The sequence below is a fragment of the Anolis sagrei genome, chromosome 7 (assembly GCF_037176765.1).
Source record: "Anolis sagrei isolate rAnoSag1 chromosome 7, rAnoSag1.mat, whole genome shotgun sequence".
Classification (NCBI taxonomy): Eukaryota; Metazoa; Chordata; class Lepidosauria; order Squamata; family Dactyloidae; genus Anolis; species Anolis sagrei.
Window position 1 is genome coordinate 44784195 of NC_090027.1, and position 22193 is coordinate 44806387.

General features: G+C 44.2%; 1 protein-coding gene across 9 annotated transcripts in view; it reads right to left on the reverse strand.

The window, feature by feature from the left end:
• The window catches only part of CADM1 (cell adhesion molecule 1), a 537468-nt gene that overhangs the window by 54673 nt on the left and 460602 nt on the right, over positions 1-22193 (reverse strand). For 5 of the 9 annotated variants that reach the window (XM_060787000.2, XM_060786998.2, XM_060786999.2 and 2 more), the window contains exon 8: positions 19731-19808. The exons of the other annotated variants lie outside the window; for them this stretch is intronic. In XM_060787000.2, the coding sequence (XP_060642983.2) occupies positions 19731-19808 (78 nt within the window). The remainder of the gene's footprint in view (positions 1-19730; positions 19809-22193) is intronic. 9 annotated transcript variants of the gene reach the window in all.

The window sequence follows — 22193 nt, forward strand, 5'->3', positions numbered from 1 at the left end:
CAGCGGAAGTTTTCTAAGGAAATCTGGGAGATATAGTTCTAAAAAGTAGTATTTTCTGCCCATGCTGTGTTTACCATAATCATGTCAATATGGCCTCATGGGTTTAGAGTCCAAGTTCCATGAAATACGAGTTGGTGAGGTGCAAGAGCCCGGATTCTTGCTTTCTTGCCCTTCTTGGAGGCTTTTTGGAAGGGTTCGTTTGGCCATGATGGGAAACAGGGAGTGGAAAGAGATCCCGGTCTTAGTCATATATGTGGAATTTATCACTAGATCAGCATTTCTCAACCTGGGGGTTGGGACCCCTGGGAGGGTCACCAGGGGGTATCAGAGGGGTCGCCAAAGACCACCAGAAAACACAGTATTTTCTGTTGGTCATGGGGCTTCTGTGTGGGAAGTTTGGAGTTGAGAATATTCTTTGAATGTAAGTGAACTATAAATCCCAGCAGCCACAACTGCCAAGTGCCAAGGTCTATTTTTCCCAAACTCCGGCACTGTGCACATTTGGGCATATTTTGGTCGAAATCCATTATTGTTTGAGTCCACAGTGCTCTCTGGATGTAGGTGAACTACAACTCCCAAACTCAATGTCAATGCTCACCAAACCATTCCAGTATTTTCTGTTTGTGGTGAGAGTTCTGTGTGCCAAGTTTGGTTCAATTTCATCGTTGGTGGAGTTCAGAGTGCTTTTTGATTGTAGGTTAACTATAAATCATAGCAACTTCAACTCCCAAATGGCAAAATCAATCTCTCTCTCCCCCCCCCCCCCCAACCCCACCAATATTCAGATTTGGGCATATCAGGTATTTGTGCCAAGTTCCGTCCAGTGAATGAAAATAAATCCTGCATATCAGATATTTACATTACGGTTCACAACAGGAGCAAAATTGCAGTTATGAAGTAGCAACGGAAATAATTTTATGGTTGGGGGTCACCACAACATGAGAACTGCATTAAGGGGTCGTGGCATTTGGAAGGTTGAGAAACACTGCACTAGATGATTCAAGAAAGAGATCTGGACATTTTTCAGCTGGGATGAGTGTTGCGTATGGTCCATTCCGTCAACAACAAGACCCTGGGCCACCTGAATCTGAAGCCAAGACTGATTGGAGATCAAAACCTCCTTGTGTTGCTTAACAAAAGCCACTGTTCGATTGCGCTCTTTCAATTATCAACAGCAGATGAGAGAAGAATCGCATTAGCTTGAACAAGCTCTTACGCGTCCATTAGACATGTTGATTCAAAAGCTTGTTTTATCATCAGGGAAGGATAAATAGGTCTGAGATTCTCTTTGAACACGCCTGCATTAGGAGCATTAAATGGGCTTAAATATCCCGGATTCTCCCGGGAAGGAGCACGTATCTCTTCCACGCCTCTCTCCCCAACCCACCCCCAACTTTTGTCTGGAACATCAGAAGTGACCCACGGCCAACCCTTCCCTCTGATTCGTGTCGCATTTGCCTCTCTGTGTCGCAGCAGCAGCCGTGGACTGAACACATTCCCCAAGGCACTTGGCAAGCTGGTGCCAAAGGAGTTGTTCCCTCTAACCTTCAGTCCCCACAAATTATTTATTGTTTTCATCTCGGCTTTCTGGGGAGCCTTCCTTGTGTCCCTGGTAAAATGTCAAGTTAATTTAGAGTTGACGCGGCACTCTCCTGACATTTTCATCCACGATGACCACATTGAAATGGAAGAAGGGAGGAGGAGAGACCCAACAGAGGAGGAACGGAGGAGGCTCCTTTCAGTTGATAACCAACATGGATGTGTTTTGCCTGGACAGCTGTAGACTCCGTTCAATGGAAGGTAGAGAGGATGAACACAATGGATGGCTAGTAGAGGTGTGCAATACGGCAGAAATCTGTTCTGAATTAGTTTCAAATTTCAGGTGGCCCTTGTTTTCAAAAAGAGGGGGGAGAGGCATTTTGTTTCGTATCCAAATTTCCAAAACTTTGTTGTGTTTCGTTACTGTTTTGTTCCATTGGAGGCCCCAACGAGCATGGTCAATTGTCAGGATATCTGGGAATTGAAGGCCCAAACAGTTGGAGGGCCGCAGTTTGAGGATGCCGGCTTTAGAAGCCCATTTCGTCATCATTTGCACAGGATGAAACTTGGGACACTTGTAGGGCACATTTACGACTGCAAATCTGCCCTACAAGATTTAGATTTAGAGGAAGCCACAGGAAGGAGGGAGCAAGCTTCCTTTCTGCTTCCCTGGAGACTAGGACGCAATGGAGCCATGGCTTCAAACTACAGGAAAGGTGATTCCTCCTGAACATTAGGAGGAACTTCCTGACTGGGTGGTTGTAGGTTTTTCCGGGCTATATGGCCATGTTCTAAAGGCATTTTCTCCTGACGTTTCGCCTGCATCTATGGCAAGCATCCTCAGAGGTAGTGAGGTCTGTTGGAACTAGGAAAAAGGGTTCATATATCTGTGGAATGACCAGGGTGGGACAAAGGACTCTTGTCTGCTGGAGCTAGGTGGGAATGTTTCAACTGACCACCTTGATTAGCATTTGATGGCCTGGCAGTGTCTGGAGCAATCTTTTGTTGAGAGGTGATTAGATGTCCTTGTTTGTTTCCTCTCTGTTGTTGTGCTGTTCTGATTTTAGAGTTTTTTTTAATACTGGTAGCCAGATTTTGTTCATTTTCATGATTTCCTCCTTTCTGTTGAAATTGTCCACATGCTTGTGGATGCCAATGGCTTCTGTGTGTAGTCTGACATGGGTTAGGGTTAGGGTTAGATCTTCCTGACTGTCAGAGCTGTTCAGCAGTGGAACTCTCTGCACCGGAGTGTGGTAAAGGCTCCTTCTTTGAAAGCTTTTAAACAGAGGCTGGATGGCCATCTGTCAGGAGTGCTTTGAATGCACCCCTGACAGAGGGTTGGACTGGCTGGCCCATGAGGTCTCTTCCAACTCTATGACTCTATGTAAGCCTCCCAGATTTCAGAACATTTCACTCATCCACTGATGTTTTGGAAATTTTTACAAATACCTTTAAAAAAAAGAAAACTACAGGAGGGATCCCTTTGAATTTCTGGAAAACGAGACAACATATATAGGGCCTCATTCTTCCCAAGTTTCAGAGCATTTCATTCATGCACTGATTTTGTGGAATTCGTTTACATTTTCTCTCCTACCGAGAGGAGGAGATCGCTTGCAGGGGGGAAAATAGATGCTGTGGCTGTTCAGCAGCCGACGGCGTGGACGCCTGGGACTTGAAGTCCAAAACAACATCCCAACAGGGAAGGAGAATGGAAAACCAGCCCTGTGAAGAGCATGTGATGCAGCCAGTGTGACTGCGCTCAACCCCATCACCCCCATAGAGAGAGCGCTTGCTTGGGGAAAAACAATCTAAATACTAACATAATACTAACTAGATTTTCTGGAATTTCATGAGGGGCCTGTTTTGTTTCATTTGGGTTCTGAGGGGTGCAATTTTGGATTCATAACTGAAAGAGCGCAATCGAACAGTGGCTTTTGTTAAGCAACACAAGGAGGTTTTGATCTCCAATCAGTCTTGGCTTCATATTCCGGTGGCACAGGGTCTTCAGCCATAACTACTGAGGTAACCTTCTGAACCTCTAGATACACCTTCTCCAAGAGACTGCTCCACTGAAAAGAGAACTGGTGGAAGTTGGCCACAGAGTTGGGCTATGGTCTGAGAGATTCCTAGCAATGCCTCAAGTATCTCTAGATCCTCCGGCACAACTATATAGTTAACTTTGGGCAGAATTTGACCACATTCTGGAAGACTTATGGATATTTTTAATAATGTCCTGTTGTACTGTTATTGCTATTGTTTTCTGCTTTAACTGTTTTATTTGCTATGTATTGTATTGTTGTATTGTGTTGTGCTGGGCTCCGGCCTGTTGTAAGCCGCATCGAATCCCTTGGGAGATGCTAGTACAAATAAAGTTATAATAATAATAATAATAATAATAATAATAATAATAATATCTAGAGAAAATACCTGTCCAAGAATCTCTAGTTCCTTCAACACAACTCTATAGTCAACTTCTGGTGGCAATTGATCATATTATGGAGGACCTATAGATACCCAGAGAGAATACCTGTCTGAGACTCTCTAGTTCCTCCAGGATAACTCTAAAGGCCACTTTTGGAAGGAGTGGTCTATATTACAGAGTACCTATAGATACCTCGAGTCAATTCCTGTTGAAGGATCTCTAGTTTCTCCAGGACAACTCTATAGTCAACCTCAGTCAGGAATCGATCACATTATGGAGGACCTATAGACACCTAGACACAAAACCTGTCTAAGGATTTCTAGTTCCTTCAACACAACTCTATAGTCAACTTCTGGCAGAAACTGATCATATTATGGAGGACCTATAGATAGCCAGAGAGAATACCTGTCTGAGAATCTCTAGTTCCTCCAGGATAACTTTAAAGACCACTTTTGGAAGGATTTGTCTATATTACGGAGTACCTATAGATACCTCGAGTCAATTCCTGTTGAAGGATTTCTAGTTTCTCCAGGACAACTCTATAGCCAACCTCCGTCAGGAATTGATCACATTATGGAGGACCTATAGACGCCTAGACACACAACCTGTCTAAGGATTTCTAGTTCCTCCAGGACAACTTTATAGTCAACTTCTGGTGGAAACTGATCATATTATGGAGGACCTATAGATACCCAGAGAGAATACCTGTCTGAGAATCTCTAGTTCCTCCAGGATAACTTTAAAGACCACTTTTGGAAGGATTTGTCTATATTATGGAGTACCTATAGATACCTCGAGTCAATTACTGTTGAAGGATCTCTAGTTTCTCCAGGATAACTCTATAGTCAACCTCCATCAGAAATCGATCACATTATGGAGGACCTATAGACACCTAGACACAAAACCTGTCTAAGGATTTCTAGTTCCTCCAGGACAACTCTATAGTCAACTTCTGGTGGAAACTGATCATATTATGGAGGACCTATAGATACCCAGAGAGAATACCTGTCTGAGAATCTCTAGTTCCTCCAGGATAACTCTAAAGACCACCTTTGGAAGGATTTGTCTATATTACAGAGTACCTATAGATACCTCGAGTCAATTCCTGTTGAAGGATCTCTAGTTTCTCCAGGACAACTCTATAGTCAACCTCCATCAGAAATCGATCACATTATGGAGGACCTATAGACACCTAGACAGAAACCTGTCTAAGGATTTCTAGTTCCTCCAGGACAACTCTATAGTCAACTTCTGGTGGAAACTGATCATATTATGGAGGACCTATAGATACCCAGAGAGAATACCTGTCTGAGAATCTCTAGTTCCTCCAGGATAACTTTAAAGACCACTTTTGGAAGGATTTGTCTATATTACGGAGTACCTATAGATACCTCGAGTCAATTCCTGTTGAAGGATTTCTAGTTCCTCCAGGACAACTCTATAGTCAACGTCTGGCAGAAACTGATCACAGAGTCATCATAGAGGTTCCTAGCTGGATGTTCTCGCAAGTAACAATACAATGTTCTTGAATTTGTGGGTTTGTTTTCCAAATTTTGCGGGTGTGTTGTGCCCTAACCATGACGGAAACGGGGGACCTACGTAATAAATATTAATTTGAAAAAGGAAACAGGGACCCCCTACTGTGGTTGTCCTCATGCCTTACAGAGAGGGGTGAGGAGATCATGTTTTGGTGCTCTGGGGTGAGAGAGTTTTTGAGAGATGTTACGGATCCATAACACAATCTTCAATCCAGACAGAATCCAAGATGTCAACAATAACATGAAGGTCTCCTTGTCAAGGCACAGAGGACACCCTCTCTGCTATTAGCATGGAAACCAGGAGAGAAACGGGACCCGGCGGTAAGGAAGGCGTAGACACGTTTCTGCAATACGCACAAATAATTACTGGCGTACTTGAGGAGAGGAAAAATTGATCCATCGCCCAGCGAGGAGGGAAGGAACTCAAGGTACACAAACACAGCCAGGCACAATGGTCCCGAGCCCCCAAAGAGGAGACGGAGGGCTCCGTTTCTCTCCCCTACAAATATTAAGAACTTTTTAATTATCTCCGAGGAAATAACAGCTGTCCAAACCGAGTATTTCCGAGAGAAAACTCCAGGGGCAATTTAAATTATGCAGCATGCTCCGGCGTATCGGAGTGTACATCTTAATGAACAAAGCTACAAGGACATTTTGAAGTGATATAAAAGGGCCGCTTTTGGGGGAGGGGGGCGGCTTGGCGTTGCAGCCAAAAACACCCAAGAAAGGAGGGACGATCGGCACACAGACGGCAAGGAGGGCCTGACCTTGGAAGGATGGTCCAATGTGGGCAAGGCATAACTATGGTGAGGTGGATCTGGAATTGGTTAAGTGGACGAACCCAGAGGGTGATTCCCCCCCAGTGCTTTCTCTTCATCCTGAAAAGAAGGGACGAGTGGAGTGCCATCCGCAGGGTTCTGTCCTGGGCCCAGTCCTGCTCAGGATCTTCATTCATGACTTAGATGAAAGGCTAGAAGGCAGGATCATCAAGTTTGCAGATGACACCAAATGGGGAGGGAGAGCCAAGACTCCAGAGGACAGGAGCAGGACTCAAAACGTTCTTGACAGATTAGAGAGATGATGGGCCAAAACTAACAAAATGAAGTTCAACAGGGACAAATGCAAGAGACTCCACTTTGGCAGAAAAAACAAAATGCAAAGAGACAGAATGGGGGACGATGAGGCCTGGCTTGAGAGCAGGACGTGTGGAAAAGATCTTTGAGTCCTCGTGGGGAGGAAGTCAAACATGAGCCAACAATGTGATGTGGCGGCTAAAAAAGCCAATGGGATGTTGGCCTGCATCAAGAGAAGCATAGTGTCTAGGTCCAGGGAACTCCTGCTCCCCATGCTCTATTCCGCTTTGGTTAGACCACACCTGGAATCACATTGTGTCCAATTCTGGGCACCACAATTCAAGAGGGATACTGACAAGCTGGAATGTGTCCAGAGGAGGGCGACCAAAATGATCAGGGGTCTGGAGAACAAGCCCTATGAGGAGCGGTTTAAGGAGCTGGACATTTTTAGCCTGAAGAAGAGAAGGCTGAGAGGAGATGTGATAGCCATGTGTAAATATGTGAGAGGAAGCCACAGGGAGGAGGAGGGAGCAAGCATGTTCTCAGCTTCCCTGGAGACTAGGACGCAATGGAACGATGGTTTCAAACTACAAGAGAGGAGATTCCACCTGAACATGAGGAAGAACTTCTTGACTGTGAGAGCGGTTCAGCAGTGGAACTCTCTTCCCCGGAGTGTGGTGGAGGCTCCTTCTTTGGAAGCTTTTAAACAGAGGCTGGATGGTCATCTGTCAGGGTGATTTGAATGCAATGTTCCTGCTTCTTGGCAGAATGGGGTTGGACTGGAGGATGGCCCAGGAGGTCTCTTCCAACTCTAGGATTCTAGGATTGCTCAGCAAAGGTCTTTCCCTTCCAATTCTGAAGGTTCCTTGACCCAACCCTATTGGCACAGAGATGGCAAGGACTGACCCAACCCTATTGCTACTAGCCCTCCAAAATGGCCAGGGAGTTCTCTAGGAGCTAGAATTCCCCTTCTAAGTGGGTTTCAGGACAACCCATGAGCACCACCTCTTAGTCATCTCAGTGGAGAAAGCAAGAGACGTCGACAAGGTGACCTGGGAACCAGACTTGGGTCTCCAGCTCAGATTTCTACCCACTGGGTCTTATGGGCCTTTTTGCTGTATCATAGAATCAAAGAGTTGGAAGAGACCTCCTGGGCCATCCAGTCCAACCCCATTCTGCCAAGAAGCAGGAACACTGCATTCAAATCACCCCTGACAGATGGCCATCCAGCCTCTGTTTAAAAGCTTCCAAAGAAGGAGCCTCCACCACACTCCAGGGCAGAGAGTTCCACTGCTGAACGGCTCTCACAGTCAGGAAGTTCTTCCTCATGTTCAGATGGAATCTCCTCTCTTGTAGTTTGAGGCCATTGTTCCGCGTCCTAGTCTCCAAGGAAGCAGAAAGGAAGCTTGCTCCCTCCTCCTCCCTGTGGCTTCCTCTCACATATTTATACATGGCTATCATGTCTCCTCTCAGCCTTATCTTCTTCAGGCTAAACATGCCCAGTTCCCTAAGCCGCTCCTCATAGGGCTTATTCTCCAGACCCTTGATCCTTTGAGTCACCCTCTTCCTCTGGACACATTCCAGCTTGTCAATATCTCTCTTGGATTGTGGTGCCCAGAATTGGACACAATATTCCACGTGTGGTCTAACCAAGGCGGAATAGAGCATGGGGAGCATGACTTCCTTGATCTAGACACTAGGCTCCTATTGATGCAGGCCAAAATCCCATTGGCTTTTTTTGCTGCCACATCACACATCACATTGTTGGCTCATGTATCATCACTATCTCTACCACCATTCCCATTTGTAATTGTTCTTTCTAGAGAGCTCAGCGTTGCAAAGCAGGCGGCACCCGAGCGGAGGGCGACGGGAACCCCCGAAATGATCTGTTGCCCCTCGAGGCTTTTAGAAAAGCATTTTTCCTCGCGACGACTGCATTAAAATGCCGGTAATTATGCTAATTTCATTTGGAGGATGGTTTTCAGTTACACAAACCTTTAGCACGGAAGGAAGAAAAATACATTCCTGGAGGTTTTATGCCGGCATTTAATCACCGCTGTTTGGCTGCCGAAGCTTTTAAGGCTAATGGGTGGCTCCAAAGCGCTGCAGACGGCAGCCAGAGAGCGGAAATTCGGTCCATTTGTCAGGCCGTAATAAACACAGCAAATTTAGGAACGGAGATGAGAGATGCTTCCTTCTCTAACCTTTTGCCCATTTGAAAGATCCAGGTTAAGTCTCATGTGGGGAGGAAAGGAGCCTTTGGGATCAGGTAACTGCAAGAGGAGGTTGTCGACTAAGACGTGGCAAGTTGGTGAGATCCCATACAACAAAACATGGGATTAGTTGGGACCCAGATGTTACCAGCATTGGGAGCCAAGGGGAGGGAAACCAAGAAAGATGAGTGGAAAGGGATTGCATATAGCAGTGTTTCTCAACCTGGGGGTCGGGACCCCTGAGGGGGTTGCGAAGGGGTGTCAGAGGGGTCACCAAAGACCATCAGAAAACACAGTATTTTCTGATGGTCATGGGGATACCATGTGGGAAGTCTGAGCCAATTGTATTGTTGGTTGAGTTCAGAATGTTCTTTGATTGTAATGAACTATAAATCCTAGCAACTACAACTCCCAAAAGTCAAGGTCTATTTTCCCCCAGGCTCCACCAGTGTTCACATTTGTGCATATTGAGTATTTGTGCCAAGTTTGGTCCAGATCCACTATTGCATGAGTCCACAGTGCTCTCTAGATATAGGTGAACTATAACTCCCAAACTGAAGGTCCATACCCACCAAACCCTTCCAGTGTTTTCCGTTGGTCATGGGAGTTCTGTATGGCAAATTAGGTTCAAATCCATCGTTGTTGGAGCTCAGAATGCTCTTTGATTATAGGTGAACCAGTTTGGTCCAGTGAATGAAAATACATCTTGCATATCTGATATTTACATTATGATTCCTAACAGTAGTAAAATGACTGTTATGAAGTAGCAACTAAAACAATGTTATGGTTGGGGGTCACCACAACATGAGGGACTGTATTAAGGGGTCACGGCATTAGGAAGGTTGAGAACCACTGACATATAGCATCCTTTTAGGACAGTGGTTCTCAACCTGGGGTCCCCAGATGTTTTTGGCCTACAACTCCCAGAAATCCCACCCAATTTACCAGCTGTTAGGATTTCTGGGAGTTGTAGGCCCACAGGTTGAGAATAACTGTTTTAGGATGTGTTTGAGGGCCCCTCTCTATCTTAGTTGTGTTTCTAATGTATGCACGCCTTCTCCAAATAGAGAGACAAAAGCAAGATCTGAGTCCACCTCAGAAAAACCCAGAAGAATCACTGACCTCCTCTACTTTCTCCACTATGGAACCACTTCTGGCTTTTTTGAATAGCTGGTTGGAAAAAAAATGGCAGAGATGGCCCTGAGTTGACATGAGTCCTTCTTGTCTCTTCACGGAATGACCCTCCACTATCCACAATTCTTATCAAAAGACACCAACAAGGCCACCAAACCTGTCCTCAACTTATACATGAGATTGACTCGTACATGAGTATAGTCTACATCAGGCTTGGGCCAAATTTGGCCCTCCCTCCAGGTGTTTTGGACTTCAACTCCCACAATTCATACATCTACTCAAAGTACACAGAGATCTATAAATGCAATGTTAATACACAAATGGCCTATTACTATACTCTTCAGCACAAATACCAATTGGAGTAATGAGAAAAATACCAAACTAACTCATATAATACACAAGCACGGGCAGCAAACACTGAGCGACAAGTTACAACAGTGTGTTGTTGTTCATTCGTCTCCGACTCTTCGTGACCTCATGGACCAGCCCACGCCAGAGCTCCCTGTCGGCCGTCACCACCCCCAGCTCCTTCAAGGTCAGTCCAGTCACTTCAAGGATGCCATCCATCCATCTTGCCCTTGGTCGGCCCCTCTTCCTTTTCCCTTCCACTTTCCCCAGCATAACTGTCTTCTCTAGGCTTTGCTGTCTCATGATGTGACCAAAGGACTTCAACAGTGTACAAACATAATATACAAGTCAGCTCCTTCAAGGTCAGTCCAATCACTTCAAGGATGCCATCCATCCATCGATCTTGCCCTTGGTCGGCCCCTCTTCCTTTTACCTTCCACTTTCCCCAGCATCATTCCCTTCTCTAGGCTTTGCTGTCTCCTCATGATGTGGCATTCAAAGGACTTCAACAGTGTACAAACATAATATACAAGTTTTTCAAAATAAGTTGTCAGACCTTCCAAAGGTCATGTGGACAAACTTCTGGGGCCTCACCCCCTACCAGCCCCAGAGATCCCTCCACTCCGAGGACCAAGATCTATTGGAAGTCCCCAGTGTCAAGACCTTGTGTCTAACAGCAACCAGGCGCAGAGCCTTCACAGCAGTGGCACCATCACTCTGGAATACTCTGCCACCTGAAGTCCGTGCCTTGCGGGACTTGTCAGCTTTCCACAGGGCATGTAAGACATATCTGTTTCGACAGGCTTTTGATCTCTGATATTGCTGTTTTTAAATTGTTTTAAATTGTTTTTAAGTTGTTGTTCGATTTTAGCCCGTTCTTGTAAGCCACTCCGAGCCCAAGGGGAGTGGCCGCATACAAGTTTGAATAATAAATAAATAAACAAACATATCCAATATTGTCCCGTGTGAATTCAAAATGTGATAAACAGTCTTGGGAATACAACAAGCTTCCCTGGTGTTTTTATGTCCTTGTTTCAAGAGGAGAATCTCTTCTCATAGAATCCTAGAATCCCAGAGTTGGAAGAGACCTCATGGGTAATCATCCAGTCCAACCCCATTCTGCCAAGAAGCAGGAATATTGCATTCAAATCACCCCTGACAGATGGCCATCCAGCCTCTGTTTAAAAGCTTCCAAAGAAGGAGCCTCCACCACACTCCAGGGCAGAGAGTTCCACTGCTGAACAGCCCTTCTCACAGTCAGGAAGTTCTTCCTCATGTTCAGATGGAATCTCCTCCCTTGTAGTTTGAAGCCATTCTTCCATTGCGTCCTAGTCTCCAGGGAAGCAGAAAGGAAGCTTGCTCCCTCCTCCTCCCTGTGGCTTCCTCTCACGTATTTATACATGGCTATCATATCCCCTCTCAGCCTTCTCTTCTTCCGGTTCCTTTTGAATTCACATGGGACAATATTGGATATGTTGAAGTTTGTCCACACAACCTTTGGAAGATCTGACAAATTATTTTGAAAAACTTGTATATTATGTTTGTTACACTGTTGTAACTTGTCCCTCAGTGTTTGCTGCCCATGCTTGTGTATTATATGAGTTAGTTTGGTATTTTTCTCATTACTCCAATTGGTATTTGTGCTGAAGAGTATAGTAATAGGGCATTTGTGTATTAACACTACATCTACTCAAACCAAAACCCATCTCAAGACTTTATGGTTGGCAATCATGGACTCAACAGCATCTCATCCCGCTTCCTCCCATCTTAAAGTCACCATCGTCTGCTGAAAGAGCAATACCAAGACATCCCAAATTCAACAAAGACTTTAGTTACTTACCTGAGCTTCTGGAGCATTACAGCGAAAGGGTCTTGGCTGAACATAGCACGAGGAAGGCCTTCTGAAGCATGCAGATGTATCTGTGGCTCTCTAGCTCATTCCCTTTGACCGAATGATTGGTATTGACAACACCTTTAAGACAAGGCCTTCACAACAAACTAGGCATCTATCTATCTATCTATCTATCTATCTATCTATCTATCTATCCATCCATCCATCCATCCATCCATCCATCCATCCACCTACCTATTCATCCATCCATCCATCCATCCATCCATCCATCTACCCATCCATCCATCCATCCACCTACCTACCTATCCACCTACCTATCCATCCATCCACCTACCCATCCACCTACCTACCTACCTACCTACCCATCCATCCACCTACCTACCTATCCATCCATCCATTCACCTACCTACCTATCCATCCACCTACCTACCTACCTACCCACCCACCCACCCATTCATCTATCTACCTATCCATCCATCCATCCATCCATCCATCCATCCATCTATCTATCCATCTATCTACCTATCCATCCATTTATCTACCTATCCATCCATCCATCCATCCATCTACCTATCCATCCATCTACCTATCCATCCATCCATTTATCTACCTATCCATCCATCCATCTACCTATCCATCCATCCATCTACCTATCCATCCATCCATCCATTTATCTACCTACCTACCTACCTACCCATCCATCCATCCATCCATCCATCCATCCATCCATCCATCTATCTATCTATAAATACAAACAAATGCTTATTGAAAGCATAACTTTGTAAGTGTCAAGGGGAACACTGATGCTAAATGGTGAGGAGAGTATGCTTCTTGCTATGAAAAAGAAATTAATAATTGCCCCATCACATATGATTTAGTGATATGCAAATTTATGCAAAAGCAATTGACTAATATAAATGAGATTGGAAACACAGCCAGCCAGCCAAGGCCAAGGGGAACCTAAGTGGATGAGACTAGGGACCCCTCCCCAAACCTCACATTGAGACACCAAATGCTCAGAATCCCCCCCCCCCCCAAATATTCTTAGGGCACAAAGGGATTTGTTCGTCTTTGGGTTGTGGCCACAAATAAAAGTAAAGGACACACAACTTGCTACGAGGGATATTAATGCTTGTCAGCAAGACTTCCTGCAACAAAATTAAGGTACAAATCAACTCGGGGACGGAGGATGAGGCTATCGAGGTTGTTTTCGTAGAGGAACGCTCTTCCTCCAAAAGACAAATGTAGACATACACACACGCAAACTAAGTTAGGATCATCCAGAGGGAACCTAGTGAAATTAAAACCCACAGAATCCGCACGAAGGAGGCATTAGGAGGAAACCTGATTACATTAAGAGGTGAGAGCGACAACAACTACAGCAAACAAAGAGGAGGAGGAGGAGAAGGGGGACGAATCAATTCCTGGACACCAAGGGGAGTCTACTGGGGGAAGCAGGAATGTTATGGCTGGAGTAAATAGCAATCGGGAAAAGGGTCAACAAAGATGAGGAACCTTGAGGGACAATTCCTCATCTTTACTGGCCTAGAGCAAGCATGGGCAAACTTGGGCCCTCCAGGTGTTTTGGACTTCAACTCCCACAATTCCTAACAGCCGGTAGGCTGTTAGGAATTGTGGGAGTTGAAGTCCAAAACACCTGGAGGGCCCACGTTTGCCCAAGCCTGGCCTAGAAGATGGTTAGGACTACATAAAAACAACAACAAAAAATTTATTATAGGCCTCACCTTGCAACTTTAGATGGTGTACAACAGGAAGAGTGATCCTTCACATTCAAGTCATCTTTTCACCACATCTATATATTTACTTCCCGTGATTTCACTCATTCGTTTCCCTCCATAAGGACCAGAATCCTTCCTCAAAATCCCGGTTGTTTCCTTCCTTCTTAGACTCTACTCAAAGGACTATTTGACTTATTGGCCAACCACCACTTGGGTCAGCATATTTTTCTTAATACCATTGGTTCTCTATATCTTTCCCTCCATAAGGACCAGAATCCTTCCTCAAAATCCCAGTTGCTTCCTTCCTTCTTAGACTCTACTCAAAGGACTATTTGACTTATTGGCCAACTACCACTTGGGTCATCATATTTTTCTTAATAACATTGGTTCTTCATATCTTTCCCTCCATAAGGACCAGAATCCTTCCTCAAAATCCTGGTTGTTTTCTTCCTTCTTAGACTCTACTCAAAGGACTATTTGACTTATTGACCAACTACCACTTGGGTCAGCATATTTTTCTTAATACCATTGGTTCTCTATATCTTTCCCTCCATAAGGACCAGAATCCTTCCTCAAAATCCTGGTTGTTTCCTTCCTTCTTAGGCTCTACTCAAAGGACTATTTGACTTATTGGCCAACTACCACTTGGTCAGAATATTTTTCTTAATACCATTGGTTCTCTATATCTTTCCCTCCATAAGGACCAGAATTCTTCCTCAAAATCCCGGTTGTTTTCTTCCTTCTTAGACTCTACACAAAGGACTATTTGACTTATAGGCCAACTACGATTTGGGTCAGCATATTTTTCCTAATACCATTGGTTCTCTATATCTTTCTCTCGATAAGGACCAGAATCTTCCTCAAAATCCTGGTTGCTTCCTTCCTTCTTAGACTCTACTCAAAGGACTATTTGACTTATTGGCCAACTACCACTTGGGTCAACATATTTTTCTTAATACCATTGGTTCTCTATATCTTTCCCTCCATGAGGACCAGAATCCTTCCTCAAAATCCTGGTTGCTTCCTTCCTTCTTAGACTCTACTCAAAGGACTATTTGACTTATTGGCCAACTACCACTTGGTCAGAATATTTTTCTTAATACCATTGGTTCTCTATATCTTTCCCTCCATAAGGACCAGAATTCTTCCTCAAAATCCCGGTTGTTTTCTTCCTTCTTAGACTCTACACAAAGGACTATTTGACTTATTGGCCAACTACCACTTGGGTCAGCATATTTTTCTTAATACTATTGGTTCTCTATATCTTTCCCTCCATAAGAACCAGAATCCTTCCTCAAAATCCTGGTTGTTTCCTTCCTTCTTAGACTCTACTCAAAGGACTATTTGACTTATTGGCCAACTACCACTTGGTCAGGATATTTTTCTTAATACTATGGTTCTCTATATCTTTCCCTCCATAAGGACCAGAATCCTTCCTCAAAATCCCAGTTGTTTCCTTCCTTCTTAGACTCTACTCAAAGGACTATTTGACTTATTGGCCAACTACCACTTGGGTCAGCATATTTTCTTAATACCATTGGTTCTCTATATCCGTGGATTCAATCACCCAAGGTTTTGACCATATTTCCCTCCAAAACAATCCAAGAAGCAAACCTCGGTTTCGCCATTTGAGGTCTGGGACACCACTGAACCTGAGTTTGGTATCCATGGAGAGGGTTCTAGATAACCCAACCTCAGCAGATATCGAAGCCCGTTGCACACAAAGGGCATCTGATTGCACCTTCTCCTCGTGGAGGTTGAGGAATAGGGAAAATAAAGGAGAAGGGATGTCTTCTGTGAAGCAACCACAATGAGCACCAACACAGGGAAGGTCTTCTATGATAGGATGGGCAACAACACAACGGTGTATGGAAAACCTGATGCCCACCAGCAAACAGGGAAACTACATAGAAGCAGAACCTGGAGATGGAAACTGGGAGGAAAAGCATATCCGCTCTGCACAATTGCTAGGGTTGATAAGGCAACGTCTCTGCCATGGTGAAGCTTGCTGCCCATTGGGAGACCTAGACCTCACCATGAAAGCTCCAAATCTAGGACACTTCACGCGTTCAGGACATGAAAATGGGAATCATAACACAATAGAGATCCCATGTTTCCCTCACAATGTCCAACTGACCCTCCAGTTCCTGCATCCAGGAGCTTTGCAGGCTTTGGTAAGGCATATGTGGACATTATTTTGGATTCTATTCCCACAAAGGAGCAGAAACTACATGGCATTCCTGCACACTGGCATTGCCATCTTCGGAATGCACAGGGACTCAGAGACATTCTGATTTCTTAAGATCCTAGAAGGAGGGGGGAAAAAAAAGCGTAACGAGGCGAACAGCTAGACAGCGCAACGGAAAGTGGTCGTTAAGGCACACTGGAAAGAAAGGTTTTTTGTTATTTGCACAGATCGTTAATTCCAAATATCAGAGAAAGCAAAAAAAGGCATGAGTCCAAGGACGGGAACGGAACGGGGAGCAAAGGCACCGTGACTGTCAAAGCGACGCATGTTGGCCACCATTGTTATTATGAGCAAAGGGGATATCGCAACCAGGATGGGAAAACGGCACTTCTCCGCTCCGGTACCGGGTTCGGATTGGCACCACTTCTGAACTGAAAAGCGGGGGGAGAATAATGGGGCACAATGGGAGAGAAGACCGCAAATGGAAGCAAACCAGGGGGTGGAGATGACAATGGAGGATGGATGGATGGACGTGGCAGCTGGAAGAAAGAAAGTTATCTGTTATTGGAGGACGAGATGGACCGGCGGCAAAAGAAAGGGAGGGTTGGATAAAACAAAACCATTGGGCATTTTGTGGGAGGCACTTTGGTTTCTTGTGGGGACGAGGGATTTAACATTGGGAAGGGGCTAATTTTGGAAAGCGTTACACAAACGAGGCATTTTCATGGCTACAGGAGACCCCATTGCTTCTCTGGTGTGAAGAAAGAGGCCACAGATGCACCCCTGGAAACCCAAAAGGAAGAATTAGGTCCTTTAAAGGGAGGGGGGGGGTATTAATCTGAATTGAGGTGGATCCCATTTGGCCCATAGTCACTTAAGGACTCCTTCAGCTTGAATGGATTGTTCTCTCAAATGATTCTCAGCATCTCCATTAGAGGAAAGCTATCCAATGGTAGGAAATGGAAAGAACAGTTGTTGTCATTGCCCCTTGCCCACCCCCAACTGAATAAGGGGTTTCACAACAAATGGGAAACCTACTTGACACCAGTAATATAAAGGTGAGACTTTTGGAAACTTATGGAGATTCTCCATAAGTTAAGTCAACTTGACTCAGTGAAAGAAGTCATGGCTGCCATGAGGTTGAGAGATCTGAGGAGAACTGGTGATGATTTGGAGGTCTCCCACCCATCGGTTCTCCAGAATTTGCACACCTCAAGGTGTTTTGGGAAATTATTCTCCATAAGTTAAGTCAACTTGACTCAGTGAAAGAAGTCATGGCTGCCATGAGGTTGAGAGATCTGAGGAGAACTGGTGATGATTTGGAGGTCTCCCACCCATCGGTTCTCCAGAATTTGCACACCTCAAGGTGTTTTGGGAAATTATTCTCCATAAGTTAAGTCAACTTGACTCAGTGAAAGAAGTCATGGCTGCCATGAGGTTGAGAGATCTGAGGAGAACTGGTGATGATTTGGAGGTCTCCCACCCATCAGTTCTCCAGAATTTGCACACCTCAAGGTGTTTTGGGAAATTATTCTCCATAAGTTAAGTCAACTTGACTCAGTGAAAGAAGTCATGGCTGCCATGAGGTTGAGAGATCTGAGGAGAACTGGTGATGATTTGGAGGTCTCCCACCCATCAGTTCTCCAGAATTTGCACACCTCAAGGTGTTTTGGGAAATTATTCTCCATAAGTTAAGTCAACTTGACTCAGTGAAAGGAGTCATGGCTGCCATGAGGTTGAGAGATCTGAGAAGAACTGGTGATGATTTGGAGGTCTCCCACCCATTGGTTCTCCAGAATTTGCACACCTCGAAGTGTTTTGGGAAATTATTTTGTGTAGAAACACACATGAAAGGGATTTCCCCCCCACAAAAAGCATGTTTTTCACATAGATGGAAAAAAAGATAAAGATTTTATACAAGGCTGGAGTTTATCTGCAAATCCACACCATTTCTGTACAAAATCCCCAGCGCAATCACACTATAAACAGAATATTCTGCATACAAAATTGTATTTTTTGGTTTCAAATATTTTTTTCATGCAAAAATAGGCCCAAGACAGTTTCCTGAATCATCAATACAGACATACACACAAACACACATTTGATTCAAGAAAAAGCATTGGGGAGTTTTCATAGATATAGAGAATACACCGGTTTCTGCAAACCGGGAGATGGAAGAGCGCCTCAAAAACACACTTTTCTGCATACATTTTTCATGCAAAACCCCAATGTGTGTTTCTCTGTACAGAGTAATTTCCCAAAATACTTCCAAGATGTATGAAGAGAACAGAAATATTTGTTTTTTCCTACAGTTGGGGAGAAAAAACCTACAGAAACGATCCACCCTTCTAACCAAGGCTGAAATAGCGATATATTTACATCCCTGTAAGTTAGTGGTAGGGGAAACCTTCCGGGAATTCACAACTTTGACTGCTTTCTGGTCACATCAAGTTGGCGAAACAAAAATAGACAAAATAAATCCATAATGGGACAAATGGGGTGGGAGTTTCTCCCTGTCTGGATTCTTATTCCCTCTCCTGCCTCGGATATATTTACATCCCTGTAAGTTAGCGGTAGCGGGAACCTTCCGGGAATTCACAACTTTGACCGCTTTCTGGTCACATCAAGTTGACGAAACAAAAACAGACAAAATAAATCCATAATGGGACAAATAGGGTGGGAGTTTCTCCCTTTCTGGACTCTTATTCCCTCTCCTGCCTCGAATATATTCACATCCCTGTAAGTTAGCGGTGGCGGGAACCTTCCGGGAATTCACAAGTTGACCGCTTTCTGGTCACATCAAGTTGGCGAAACAAAAACAGACAAAATAAATCCATAATGGGACAAATGAGGTGGGAGTTCCTTCCTTTCTGGACCCTTACTCCCTCTCCCTCCTCGGATATATTTACATCCCTGTAAGTTAGCAGTAGGGGAAACCTTCCGGGGATTCACAACCTTGACCGCTTTCTGGTCACATCAAGTTGGCGAAACAAAAACAGACAAAATAAATCCATAATGGAACAAATGGGGTGGGGGTTTCTCCCTGACTGGATTCTTACTCCCTCTCCCGCCTCGGATATATTTACATCCCTGTAAGTTAGCGGTAGCGGGAACCTTCCGGGAATTCACAACTTTGACCGCTTTCTGGTCACATCAAGTTGGCGAAACAAAAACAGACAAAATAAATCCATAATGGGACAAATGAGGTGGGAGTTCCTTCCTTTCTGGACCCTTACTCCCTCTCCCTCCTCGGATATATTTACATCCCTGTAAGTTAGCAGTAGGGGAAACCTTCCGGGGATTCACAACCTTGACCGCTTTCTGGTCACATCAAGTTGGCGAAACAAAAACAGACAAAATAAATCCATAATGGAACAAATGGGGTGGGGGTTTCTCCCTGACTGGATTCTTACTCCCTCTCCCGCCTCGGATATATTTACATCCCTGTAAGTTAGCGGTAGCGGGAACCTTCCGGGAATTCACAACTTTGACCGCTTTCTGGTCACATCAAGTTGGCGAAACAAAAACAGACAAAATAAATCCATAATGGGAGAAATGGGGTGGGAGTGTCTCCCTTTCTGGCCTCTTACTCCCTCTCCCGCCTCGGTCGTTGCCCCCCTTTCGACAGAGATAAATAAAAACATATCTGGGTTCTTTGACCCCATGTTTATGAAAGTACCGTACCTGTGGCGGTGGTGGTGGTGGTGGTAGGGATGGTAGTGAAGGTGGTTGTTGTGGGTGGAGGGAGAGTTGTGGGGGAATCTAGAGAAAGACATAAAACAAAACAACAAAGAGGAAAACAAAAAGAAAGGGAAACAGAAACAAAACATAAGCAAATTAAAAGCAATGAGCAGGACGCAAAACTGGTCAATAAAATTAACAAAGAAGCAAAACAAAGGATGGAGGTTATATGCCCCTGCGTCGGTGTTTTTTAGGCTTTAGCTTGAGCAGGAAGAAGAGGAGGTTATGCCCGAATCTGAGTCCGGATCGACTCCGAATTAATTGGACGGAGCCGTGTTTCCGGGCACGAATCCTCCCTTCCCGCGAACGAGCGGACACAAGGCGTAGCAGCGTAAAACATTAGTCAGAGATGCAAAAGCGTGAGATGGAATAGGAAAAACCCTGCAAGAAGAAATAAAGATAGAAATATAAAAAATTCTAGCCCTCCAAACAAACAAACAACCAAACAAGATGCACGATTTGGGGTCCGTTTGCAAAAGGAAAAGACCGACAATAGCGCTTTGTCTTCCTTATGGCTTTTTTGAAAGAGAGAAATCCGAAAAAATTAGGGGCCGATGGAGGGACCCCGCTGCGCTGAACAGACTAAATATCAACAGCAGATGAATACGTTCCCCCCACTCCTTCCCTCCCTCCCTCCCTCCCTTTTTCCCCTTCTTCTCTTTCTCTCTTTCTCTTCAGAGCGGTTAACTTCATTATTCTCCCCGGCATCAATACATCCCAGCAGGACATAAAACTACTTCTAAGCCAGTAATAAATACAAAAGGGAACGAGAATGTCACGACTAAATATCACGTTGGATGCATGGGAGATTTTAGCGAGATTTCTTTTAAAATGGAGTCAATGTCTTTTGTGATGTATAAATATTAATGTTCGGCCGGGGCTCGGGCTCCATCCATCACGTCCCCTTGAACGGCCCCAACGGAGGAAGGCGAAGGGAGGAGACAACAAGCGCTCGCCCTTCTCCCTTTCGTGCGGGGAGGGATTAAGGAAGGCATACGCATCTCCCCAGGTCGAGAAGGCGCTCGACCTGCAAAAGGGAACCATCTTAAGGAGCATCAAATATGTATAAACAACAGGCAGCACCAGATATTCCTTCATATCTATACCTATATCAATATCTATATCTATATCTATTAGGCTTGGGTAACCACGGAAAAATTTGGTTCTAAACTCGTTTCGTTTTTAGGGGTCCATCGCGTTTCGTTTTTTTAAAGAATTCCGAAATTTTCCTTTTAAAAATTTCAAAATATACGAAATTTCGTAAAATTACGAATCGATTCGTTAATGGCGGACGTGATTGCGCAATACGCTAAAAAACCCTCCAAATGGGACAGGAGGAACTTCTGAAGCTTCCCTCTCCCTCTGTTGTTGATTGTTGGTGTGATAAAACTAACAACAACTATAAAACTTGCATCAGACGTGCGAAAATAATTACGAAATAATAACAAAATAAATTGAAAAAATTGTTTCGAATCTAATTTACTCCTCACACTATTCCTGCATGGCTCAATATTGGATCGTAAGCTAATTTAAATACGAATTAATAACGAATTACGAAATTAACGAACGAAACCGCCCAAGCCTAATATCTATATCTATTAGGCTTGTTTGATCATGTTCGTTAGTTTCTAAAGTCGTTATTAATTCGTATTTGAATTAGCTTACGATCCAATATCGAGCCATGCAGGAATAGTGTGAGGAGTAATTAAGAATCGAAACAATTTTTCCAAATTTTCGTAATTATTTCGTAATTATTAAGACGGGAAAGAAGGAGAGAAAAGGTGCCAGCGTTGCCTTTCCTCCCCATCCTCCTCCTCCTCTTCTTGGAGATATTTTATTATCTTATTACTTATTTTATTATTTTATTTTATTATTTATTTTGTTATTTTATTATTTAATTAATTATAAGTGATTTTAATTTGTATTTTTACTAACTTAACGTATTTTAATTTCATCCTGAATTTCAGAAGTTCCCCCTGTCCCGTTTGGAGGTGTTTTTAGCGCATTTCGCAATCGCGTCCGCCATTAATGAATCGATTCGTAATTAACGAAATTTCGTAAATTTCGAAATTTTGAAATCTTAAATTTCGGAAGTCCTCAGAAATTCGAAATGCTGGCGCCCCCTGGAAACGAAGCGAGTTTAGAACCAATATTTTTCTTGATCAAACAAGCCTAATATCTATATCTATATACTAGCCGTCCCCTGCCACGCGTTGCTGTGGCCCACATGGGGGTTCTGTGTGGGAGGTTTGGCCCAATACTATTGTTGGTGGGGTTCAGAATGCTCTCTGATTGAAGGTGAACTATAAATCCCAGCAACTACAACTCCCGAATGCCAAGATTCTATTTTCCCCAAACTCCACCAGTGTTCACATTTGGGCATATCGAGTATTCGTGTAGAGTTTG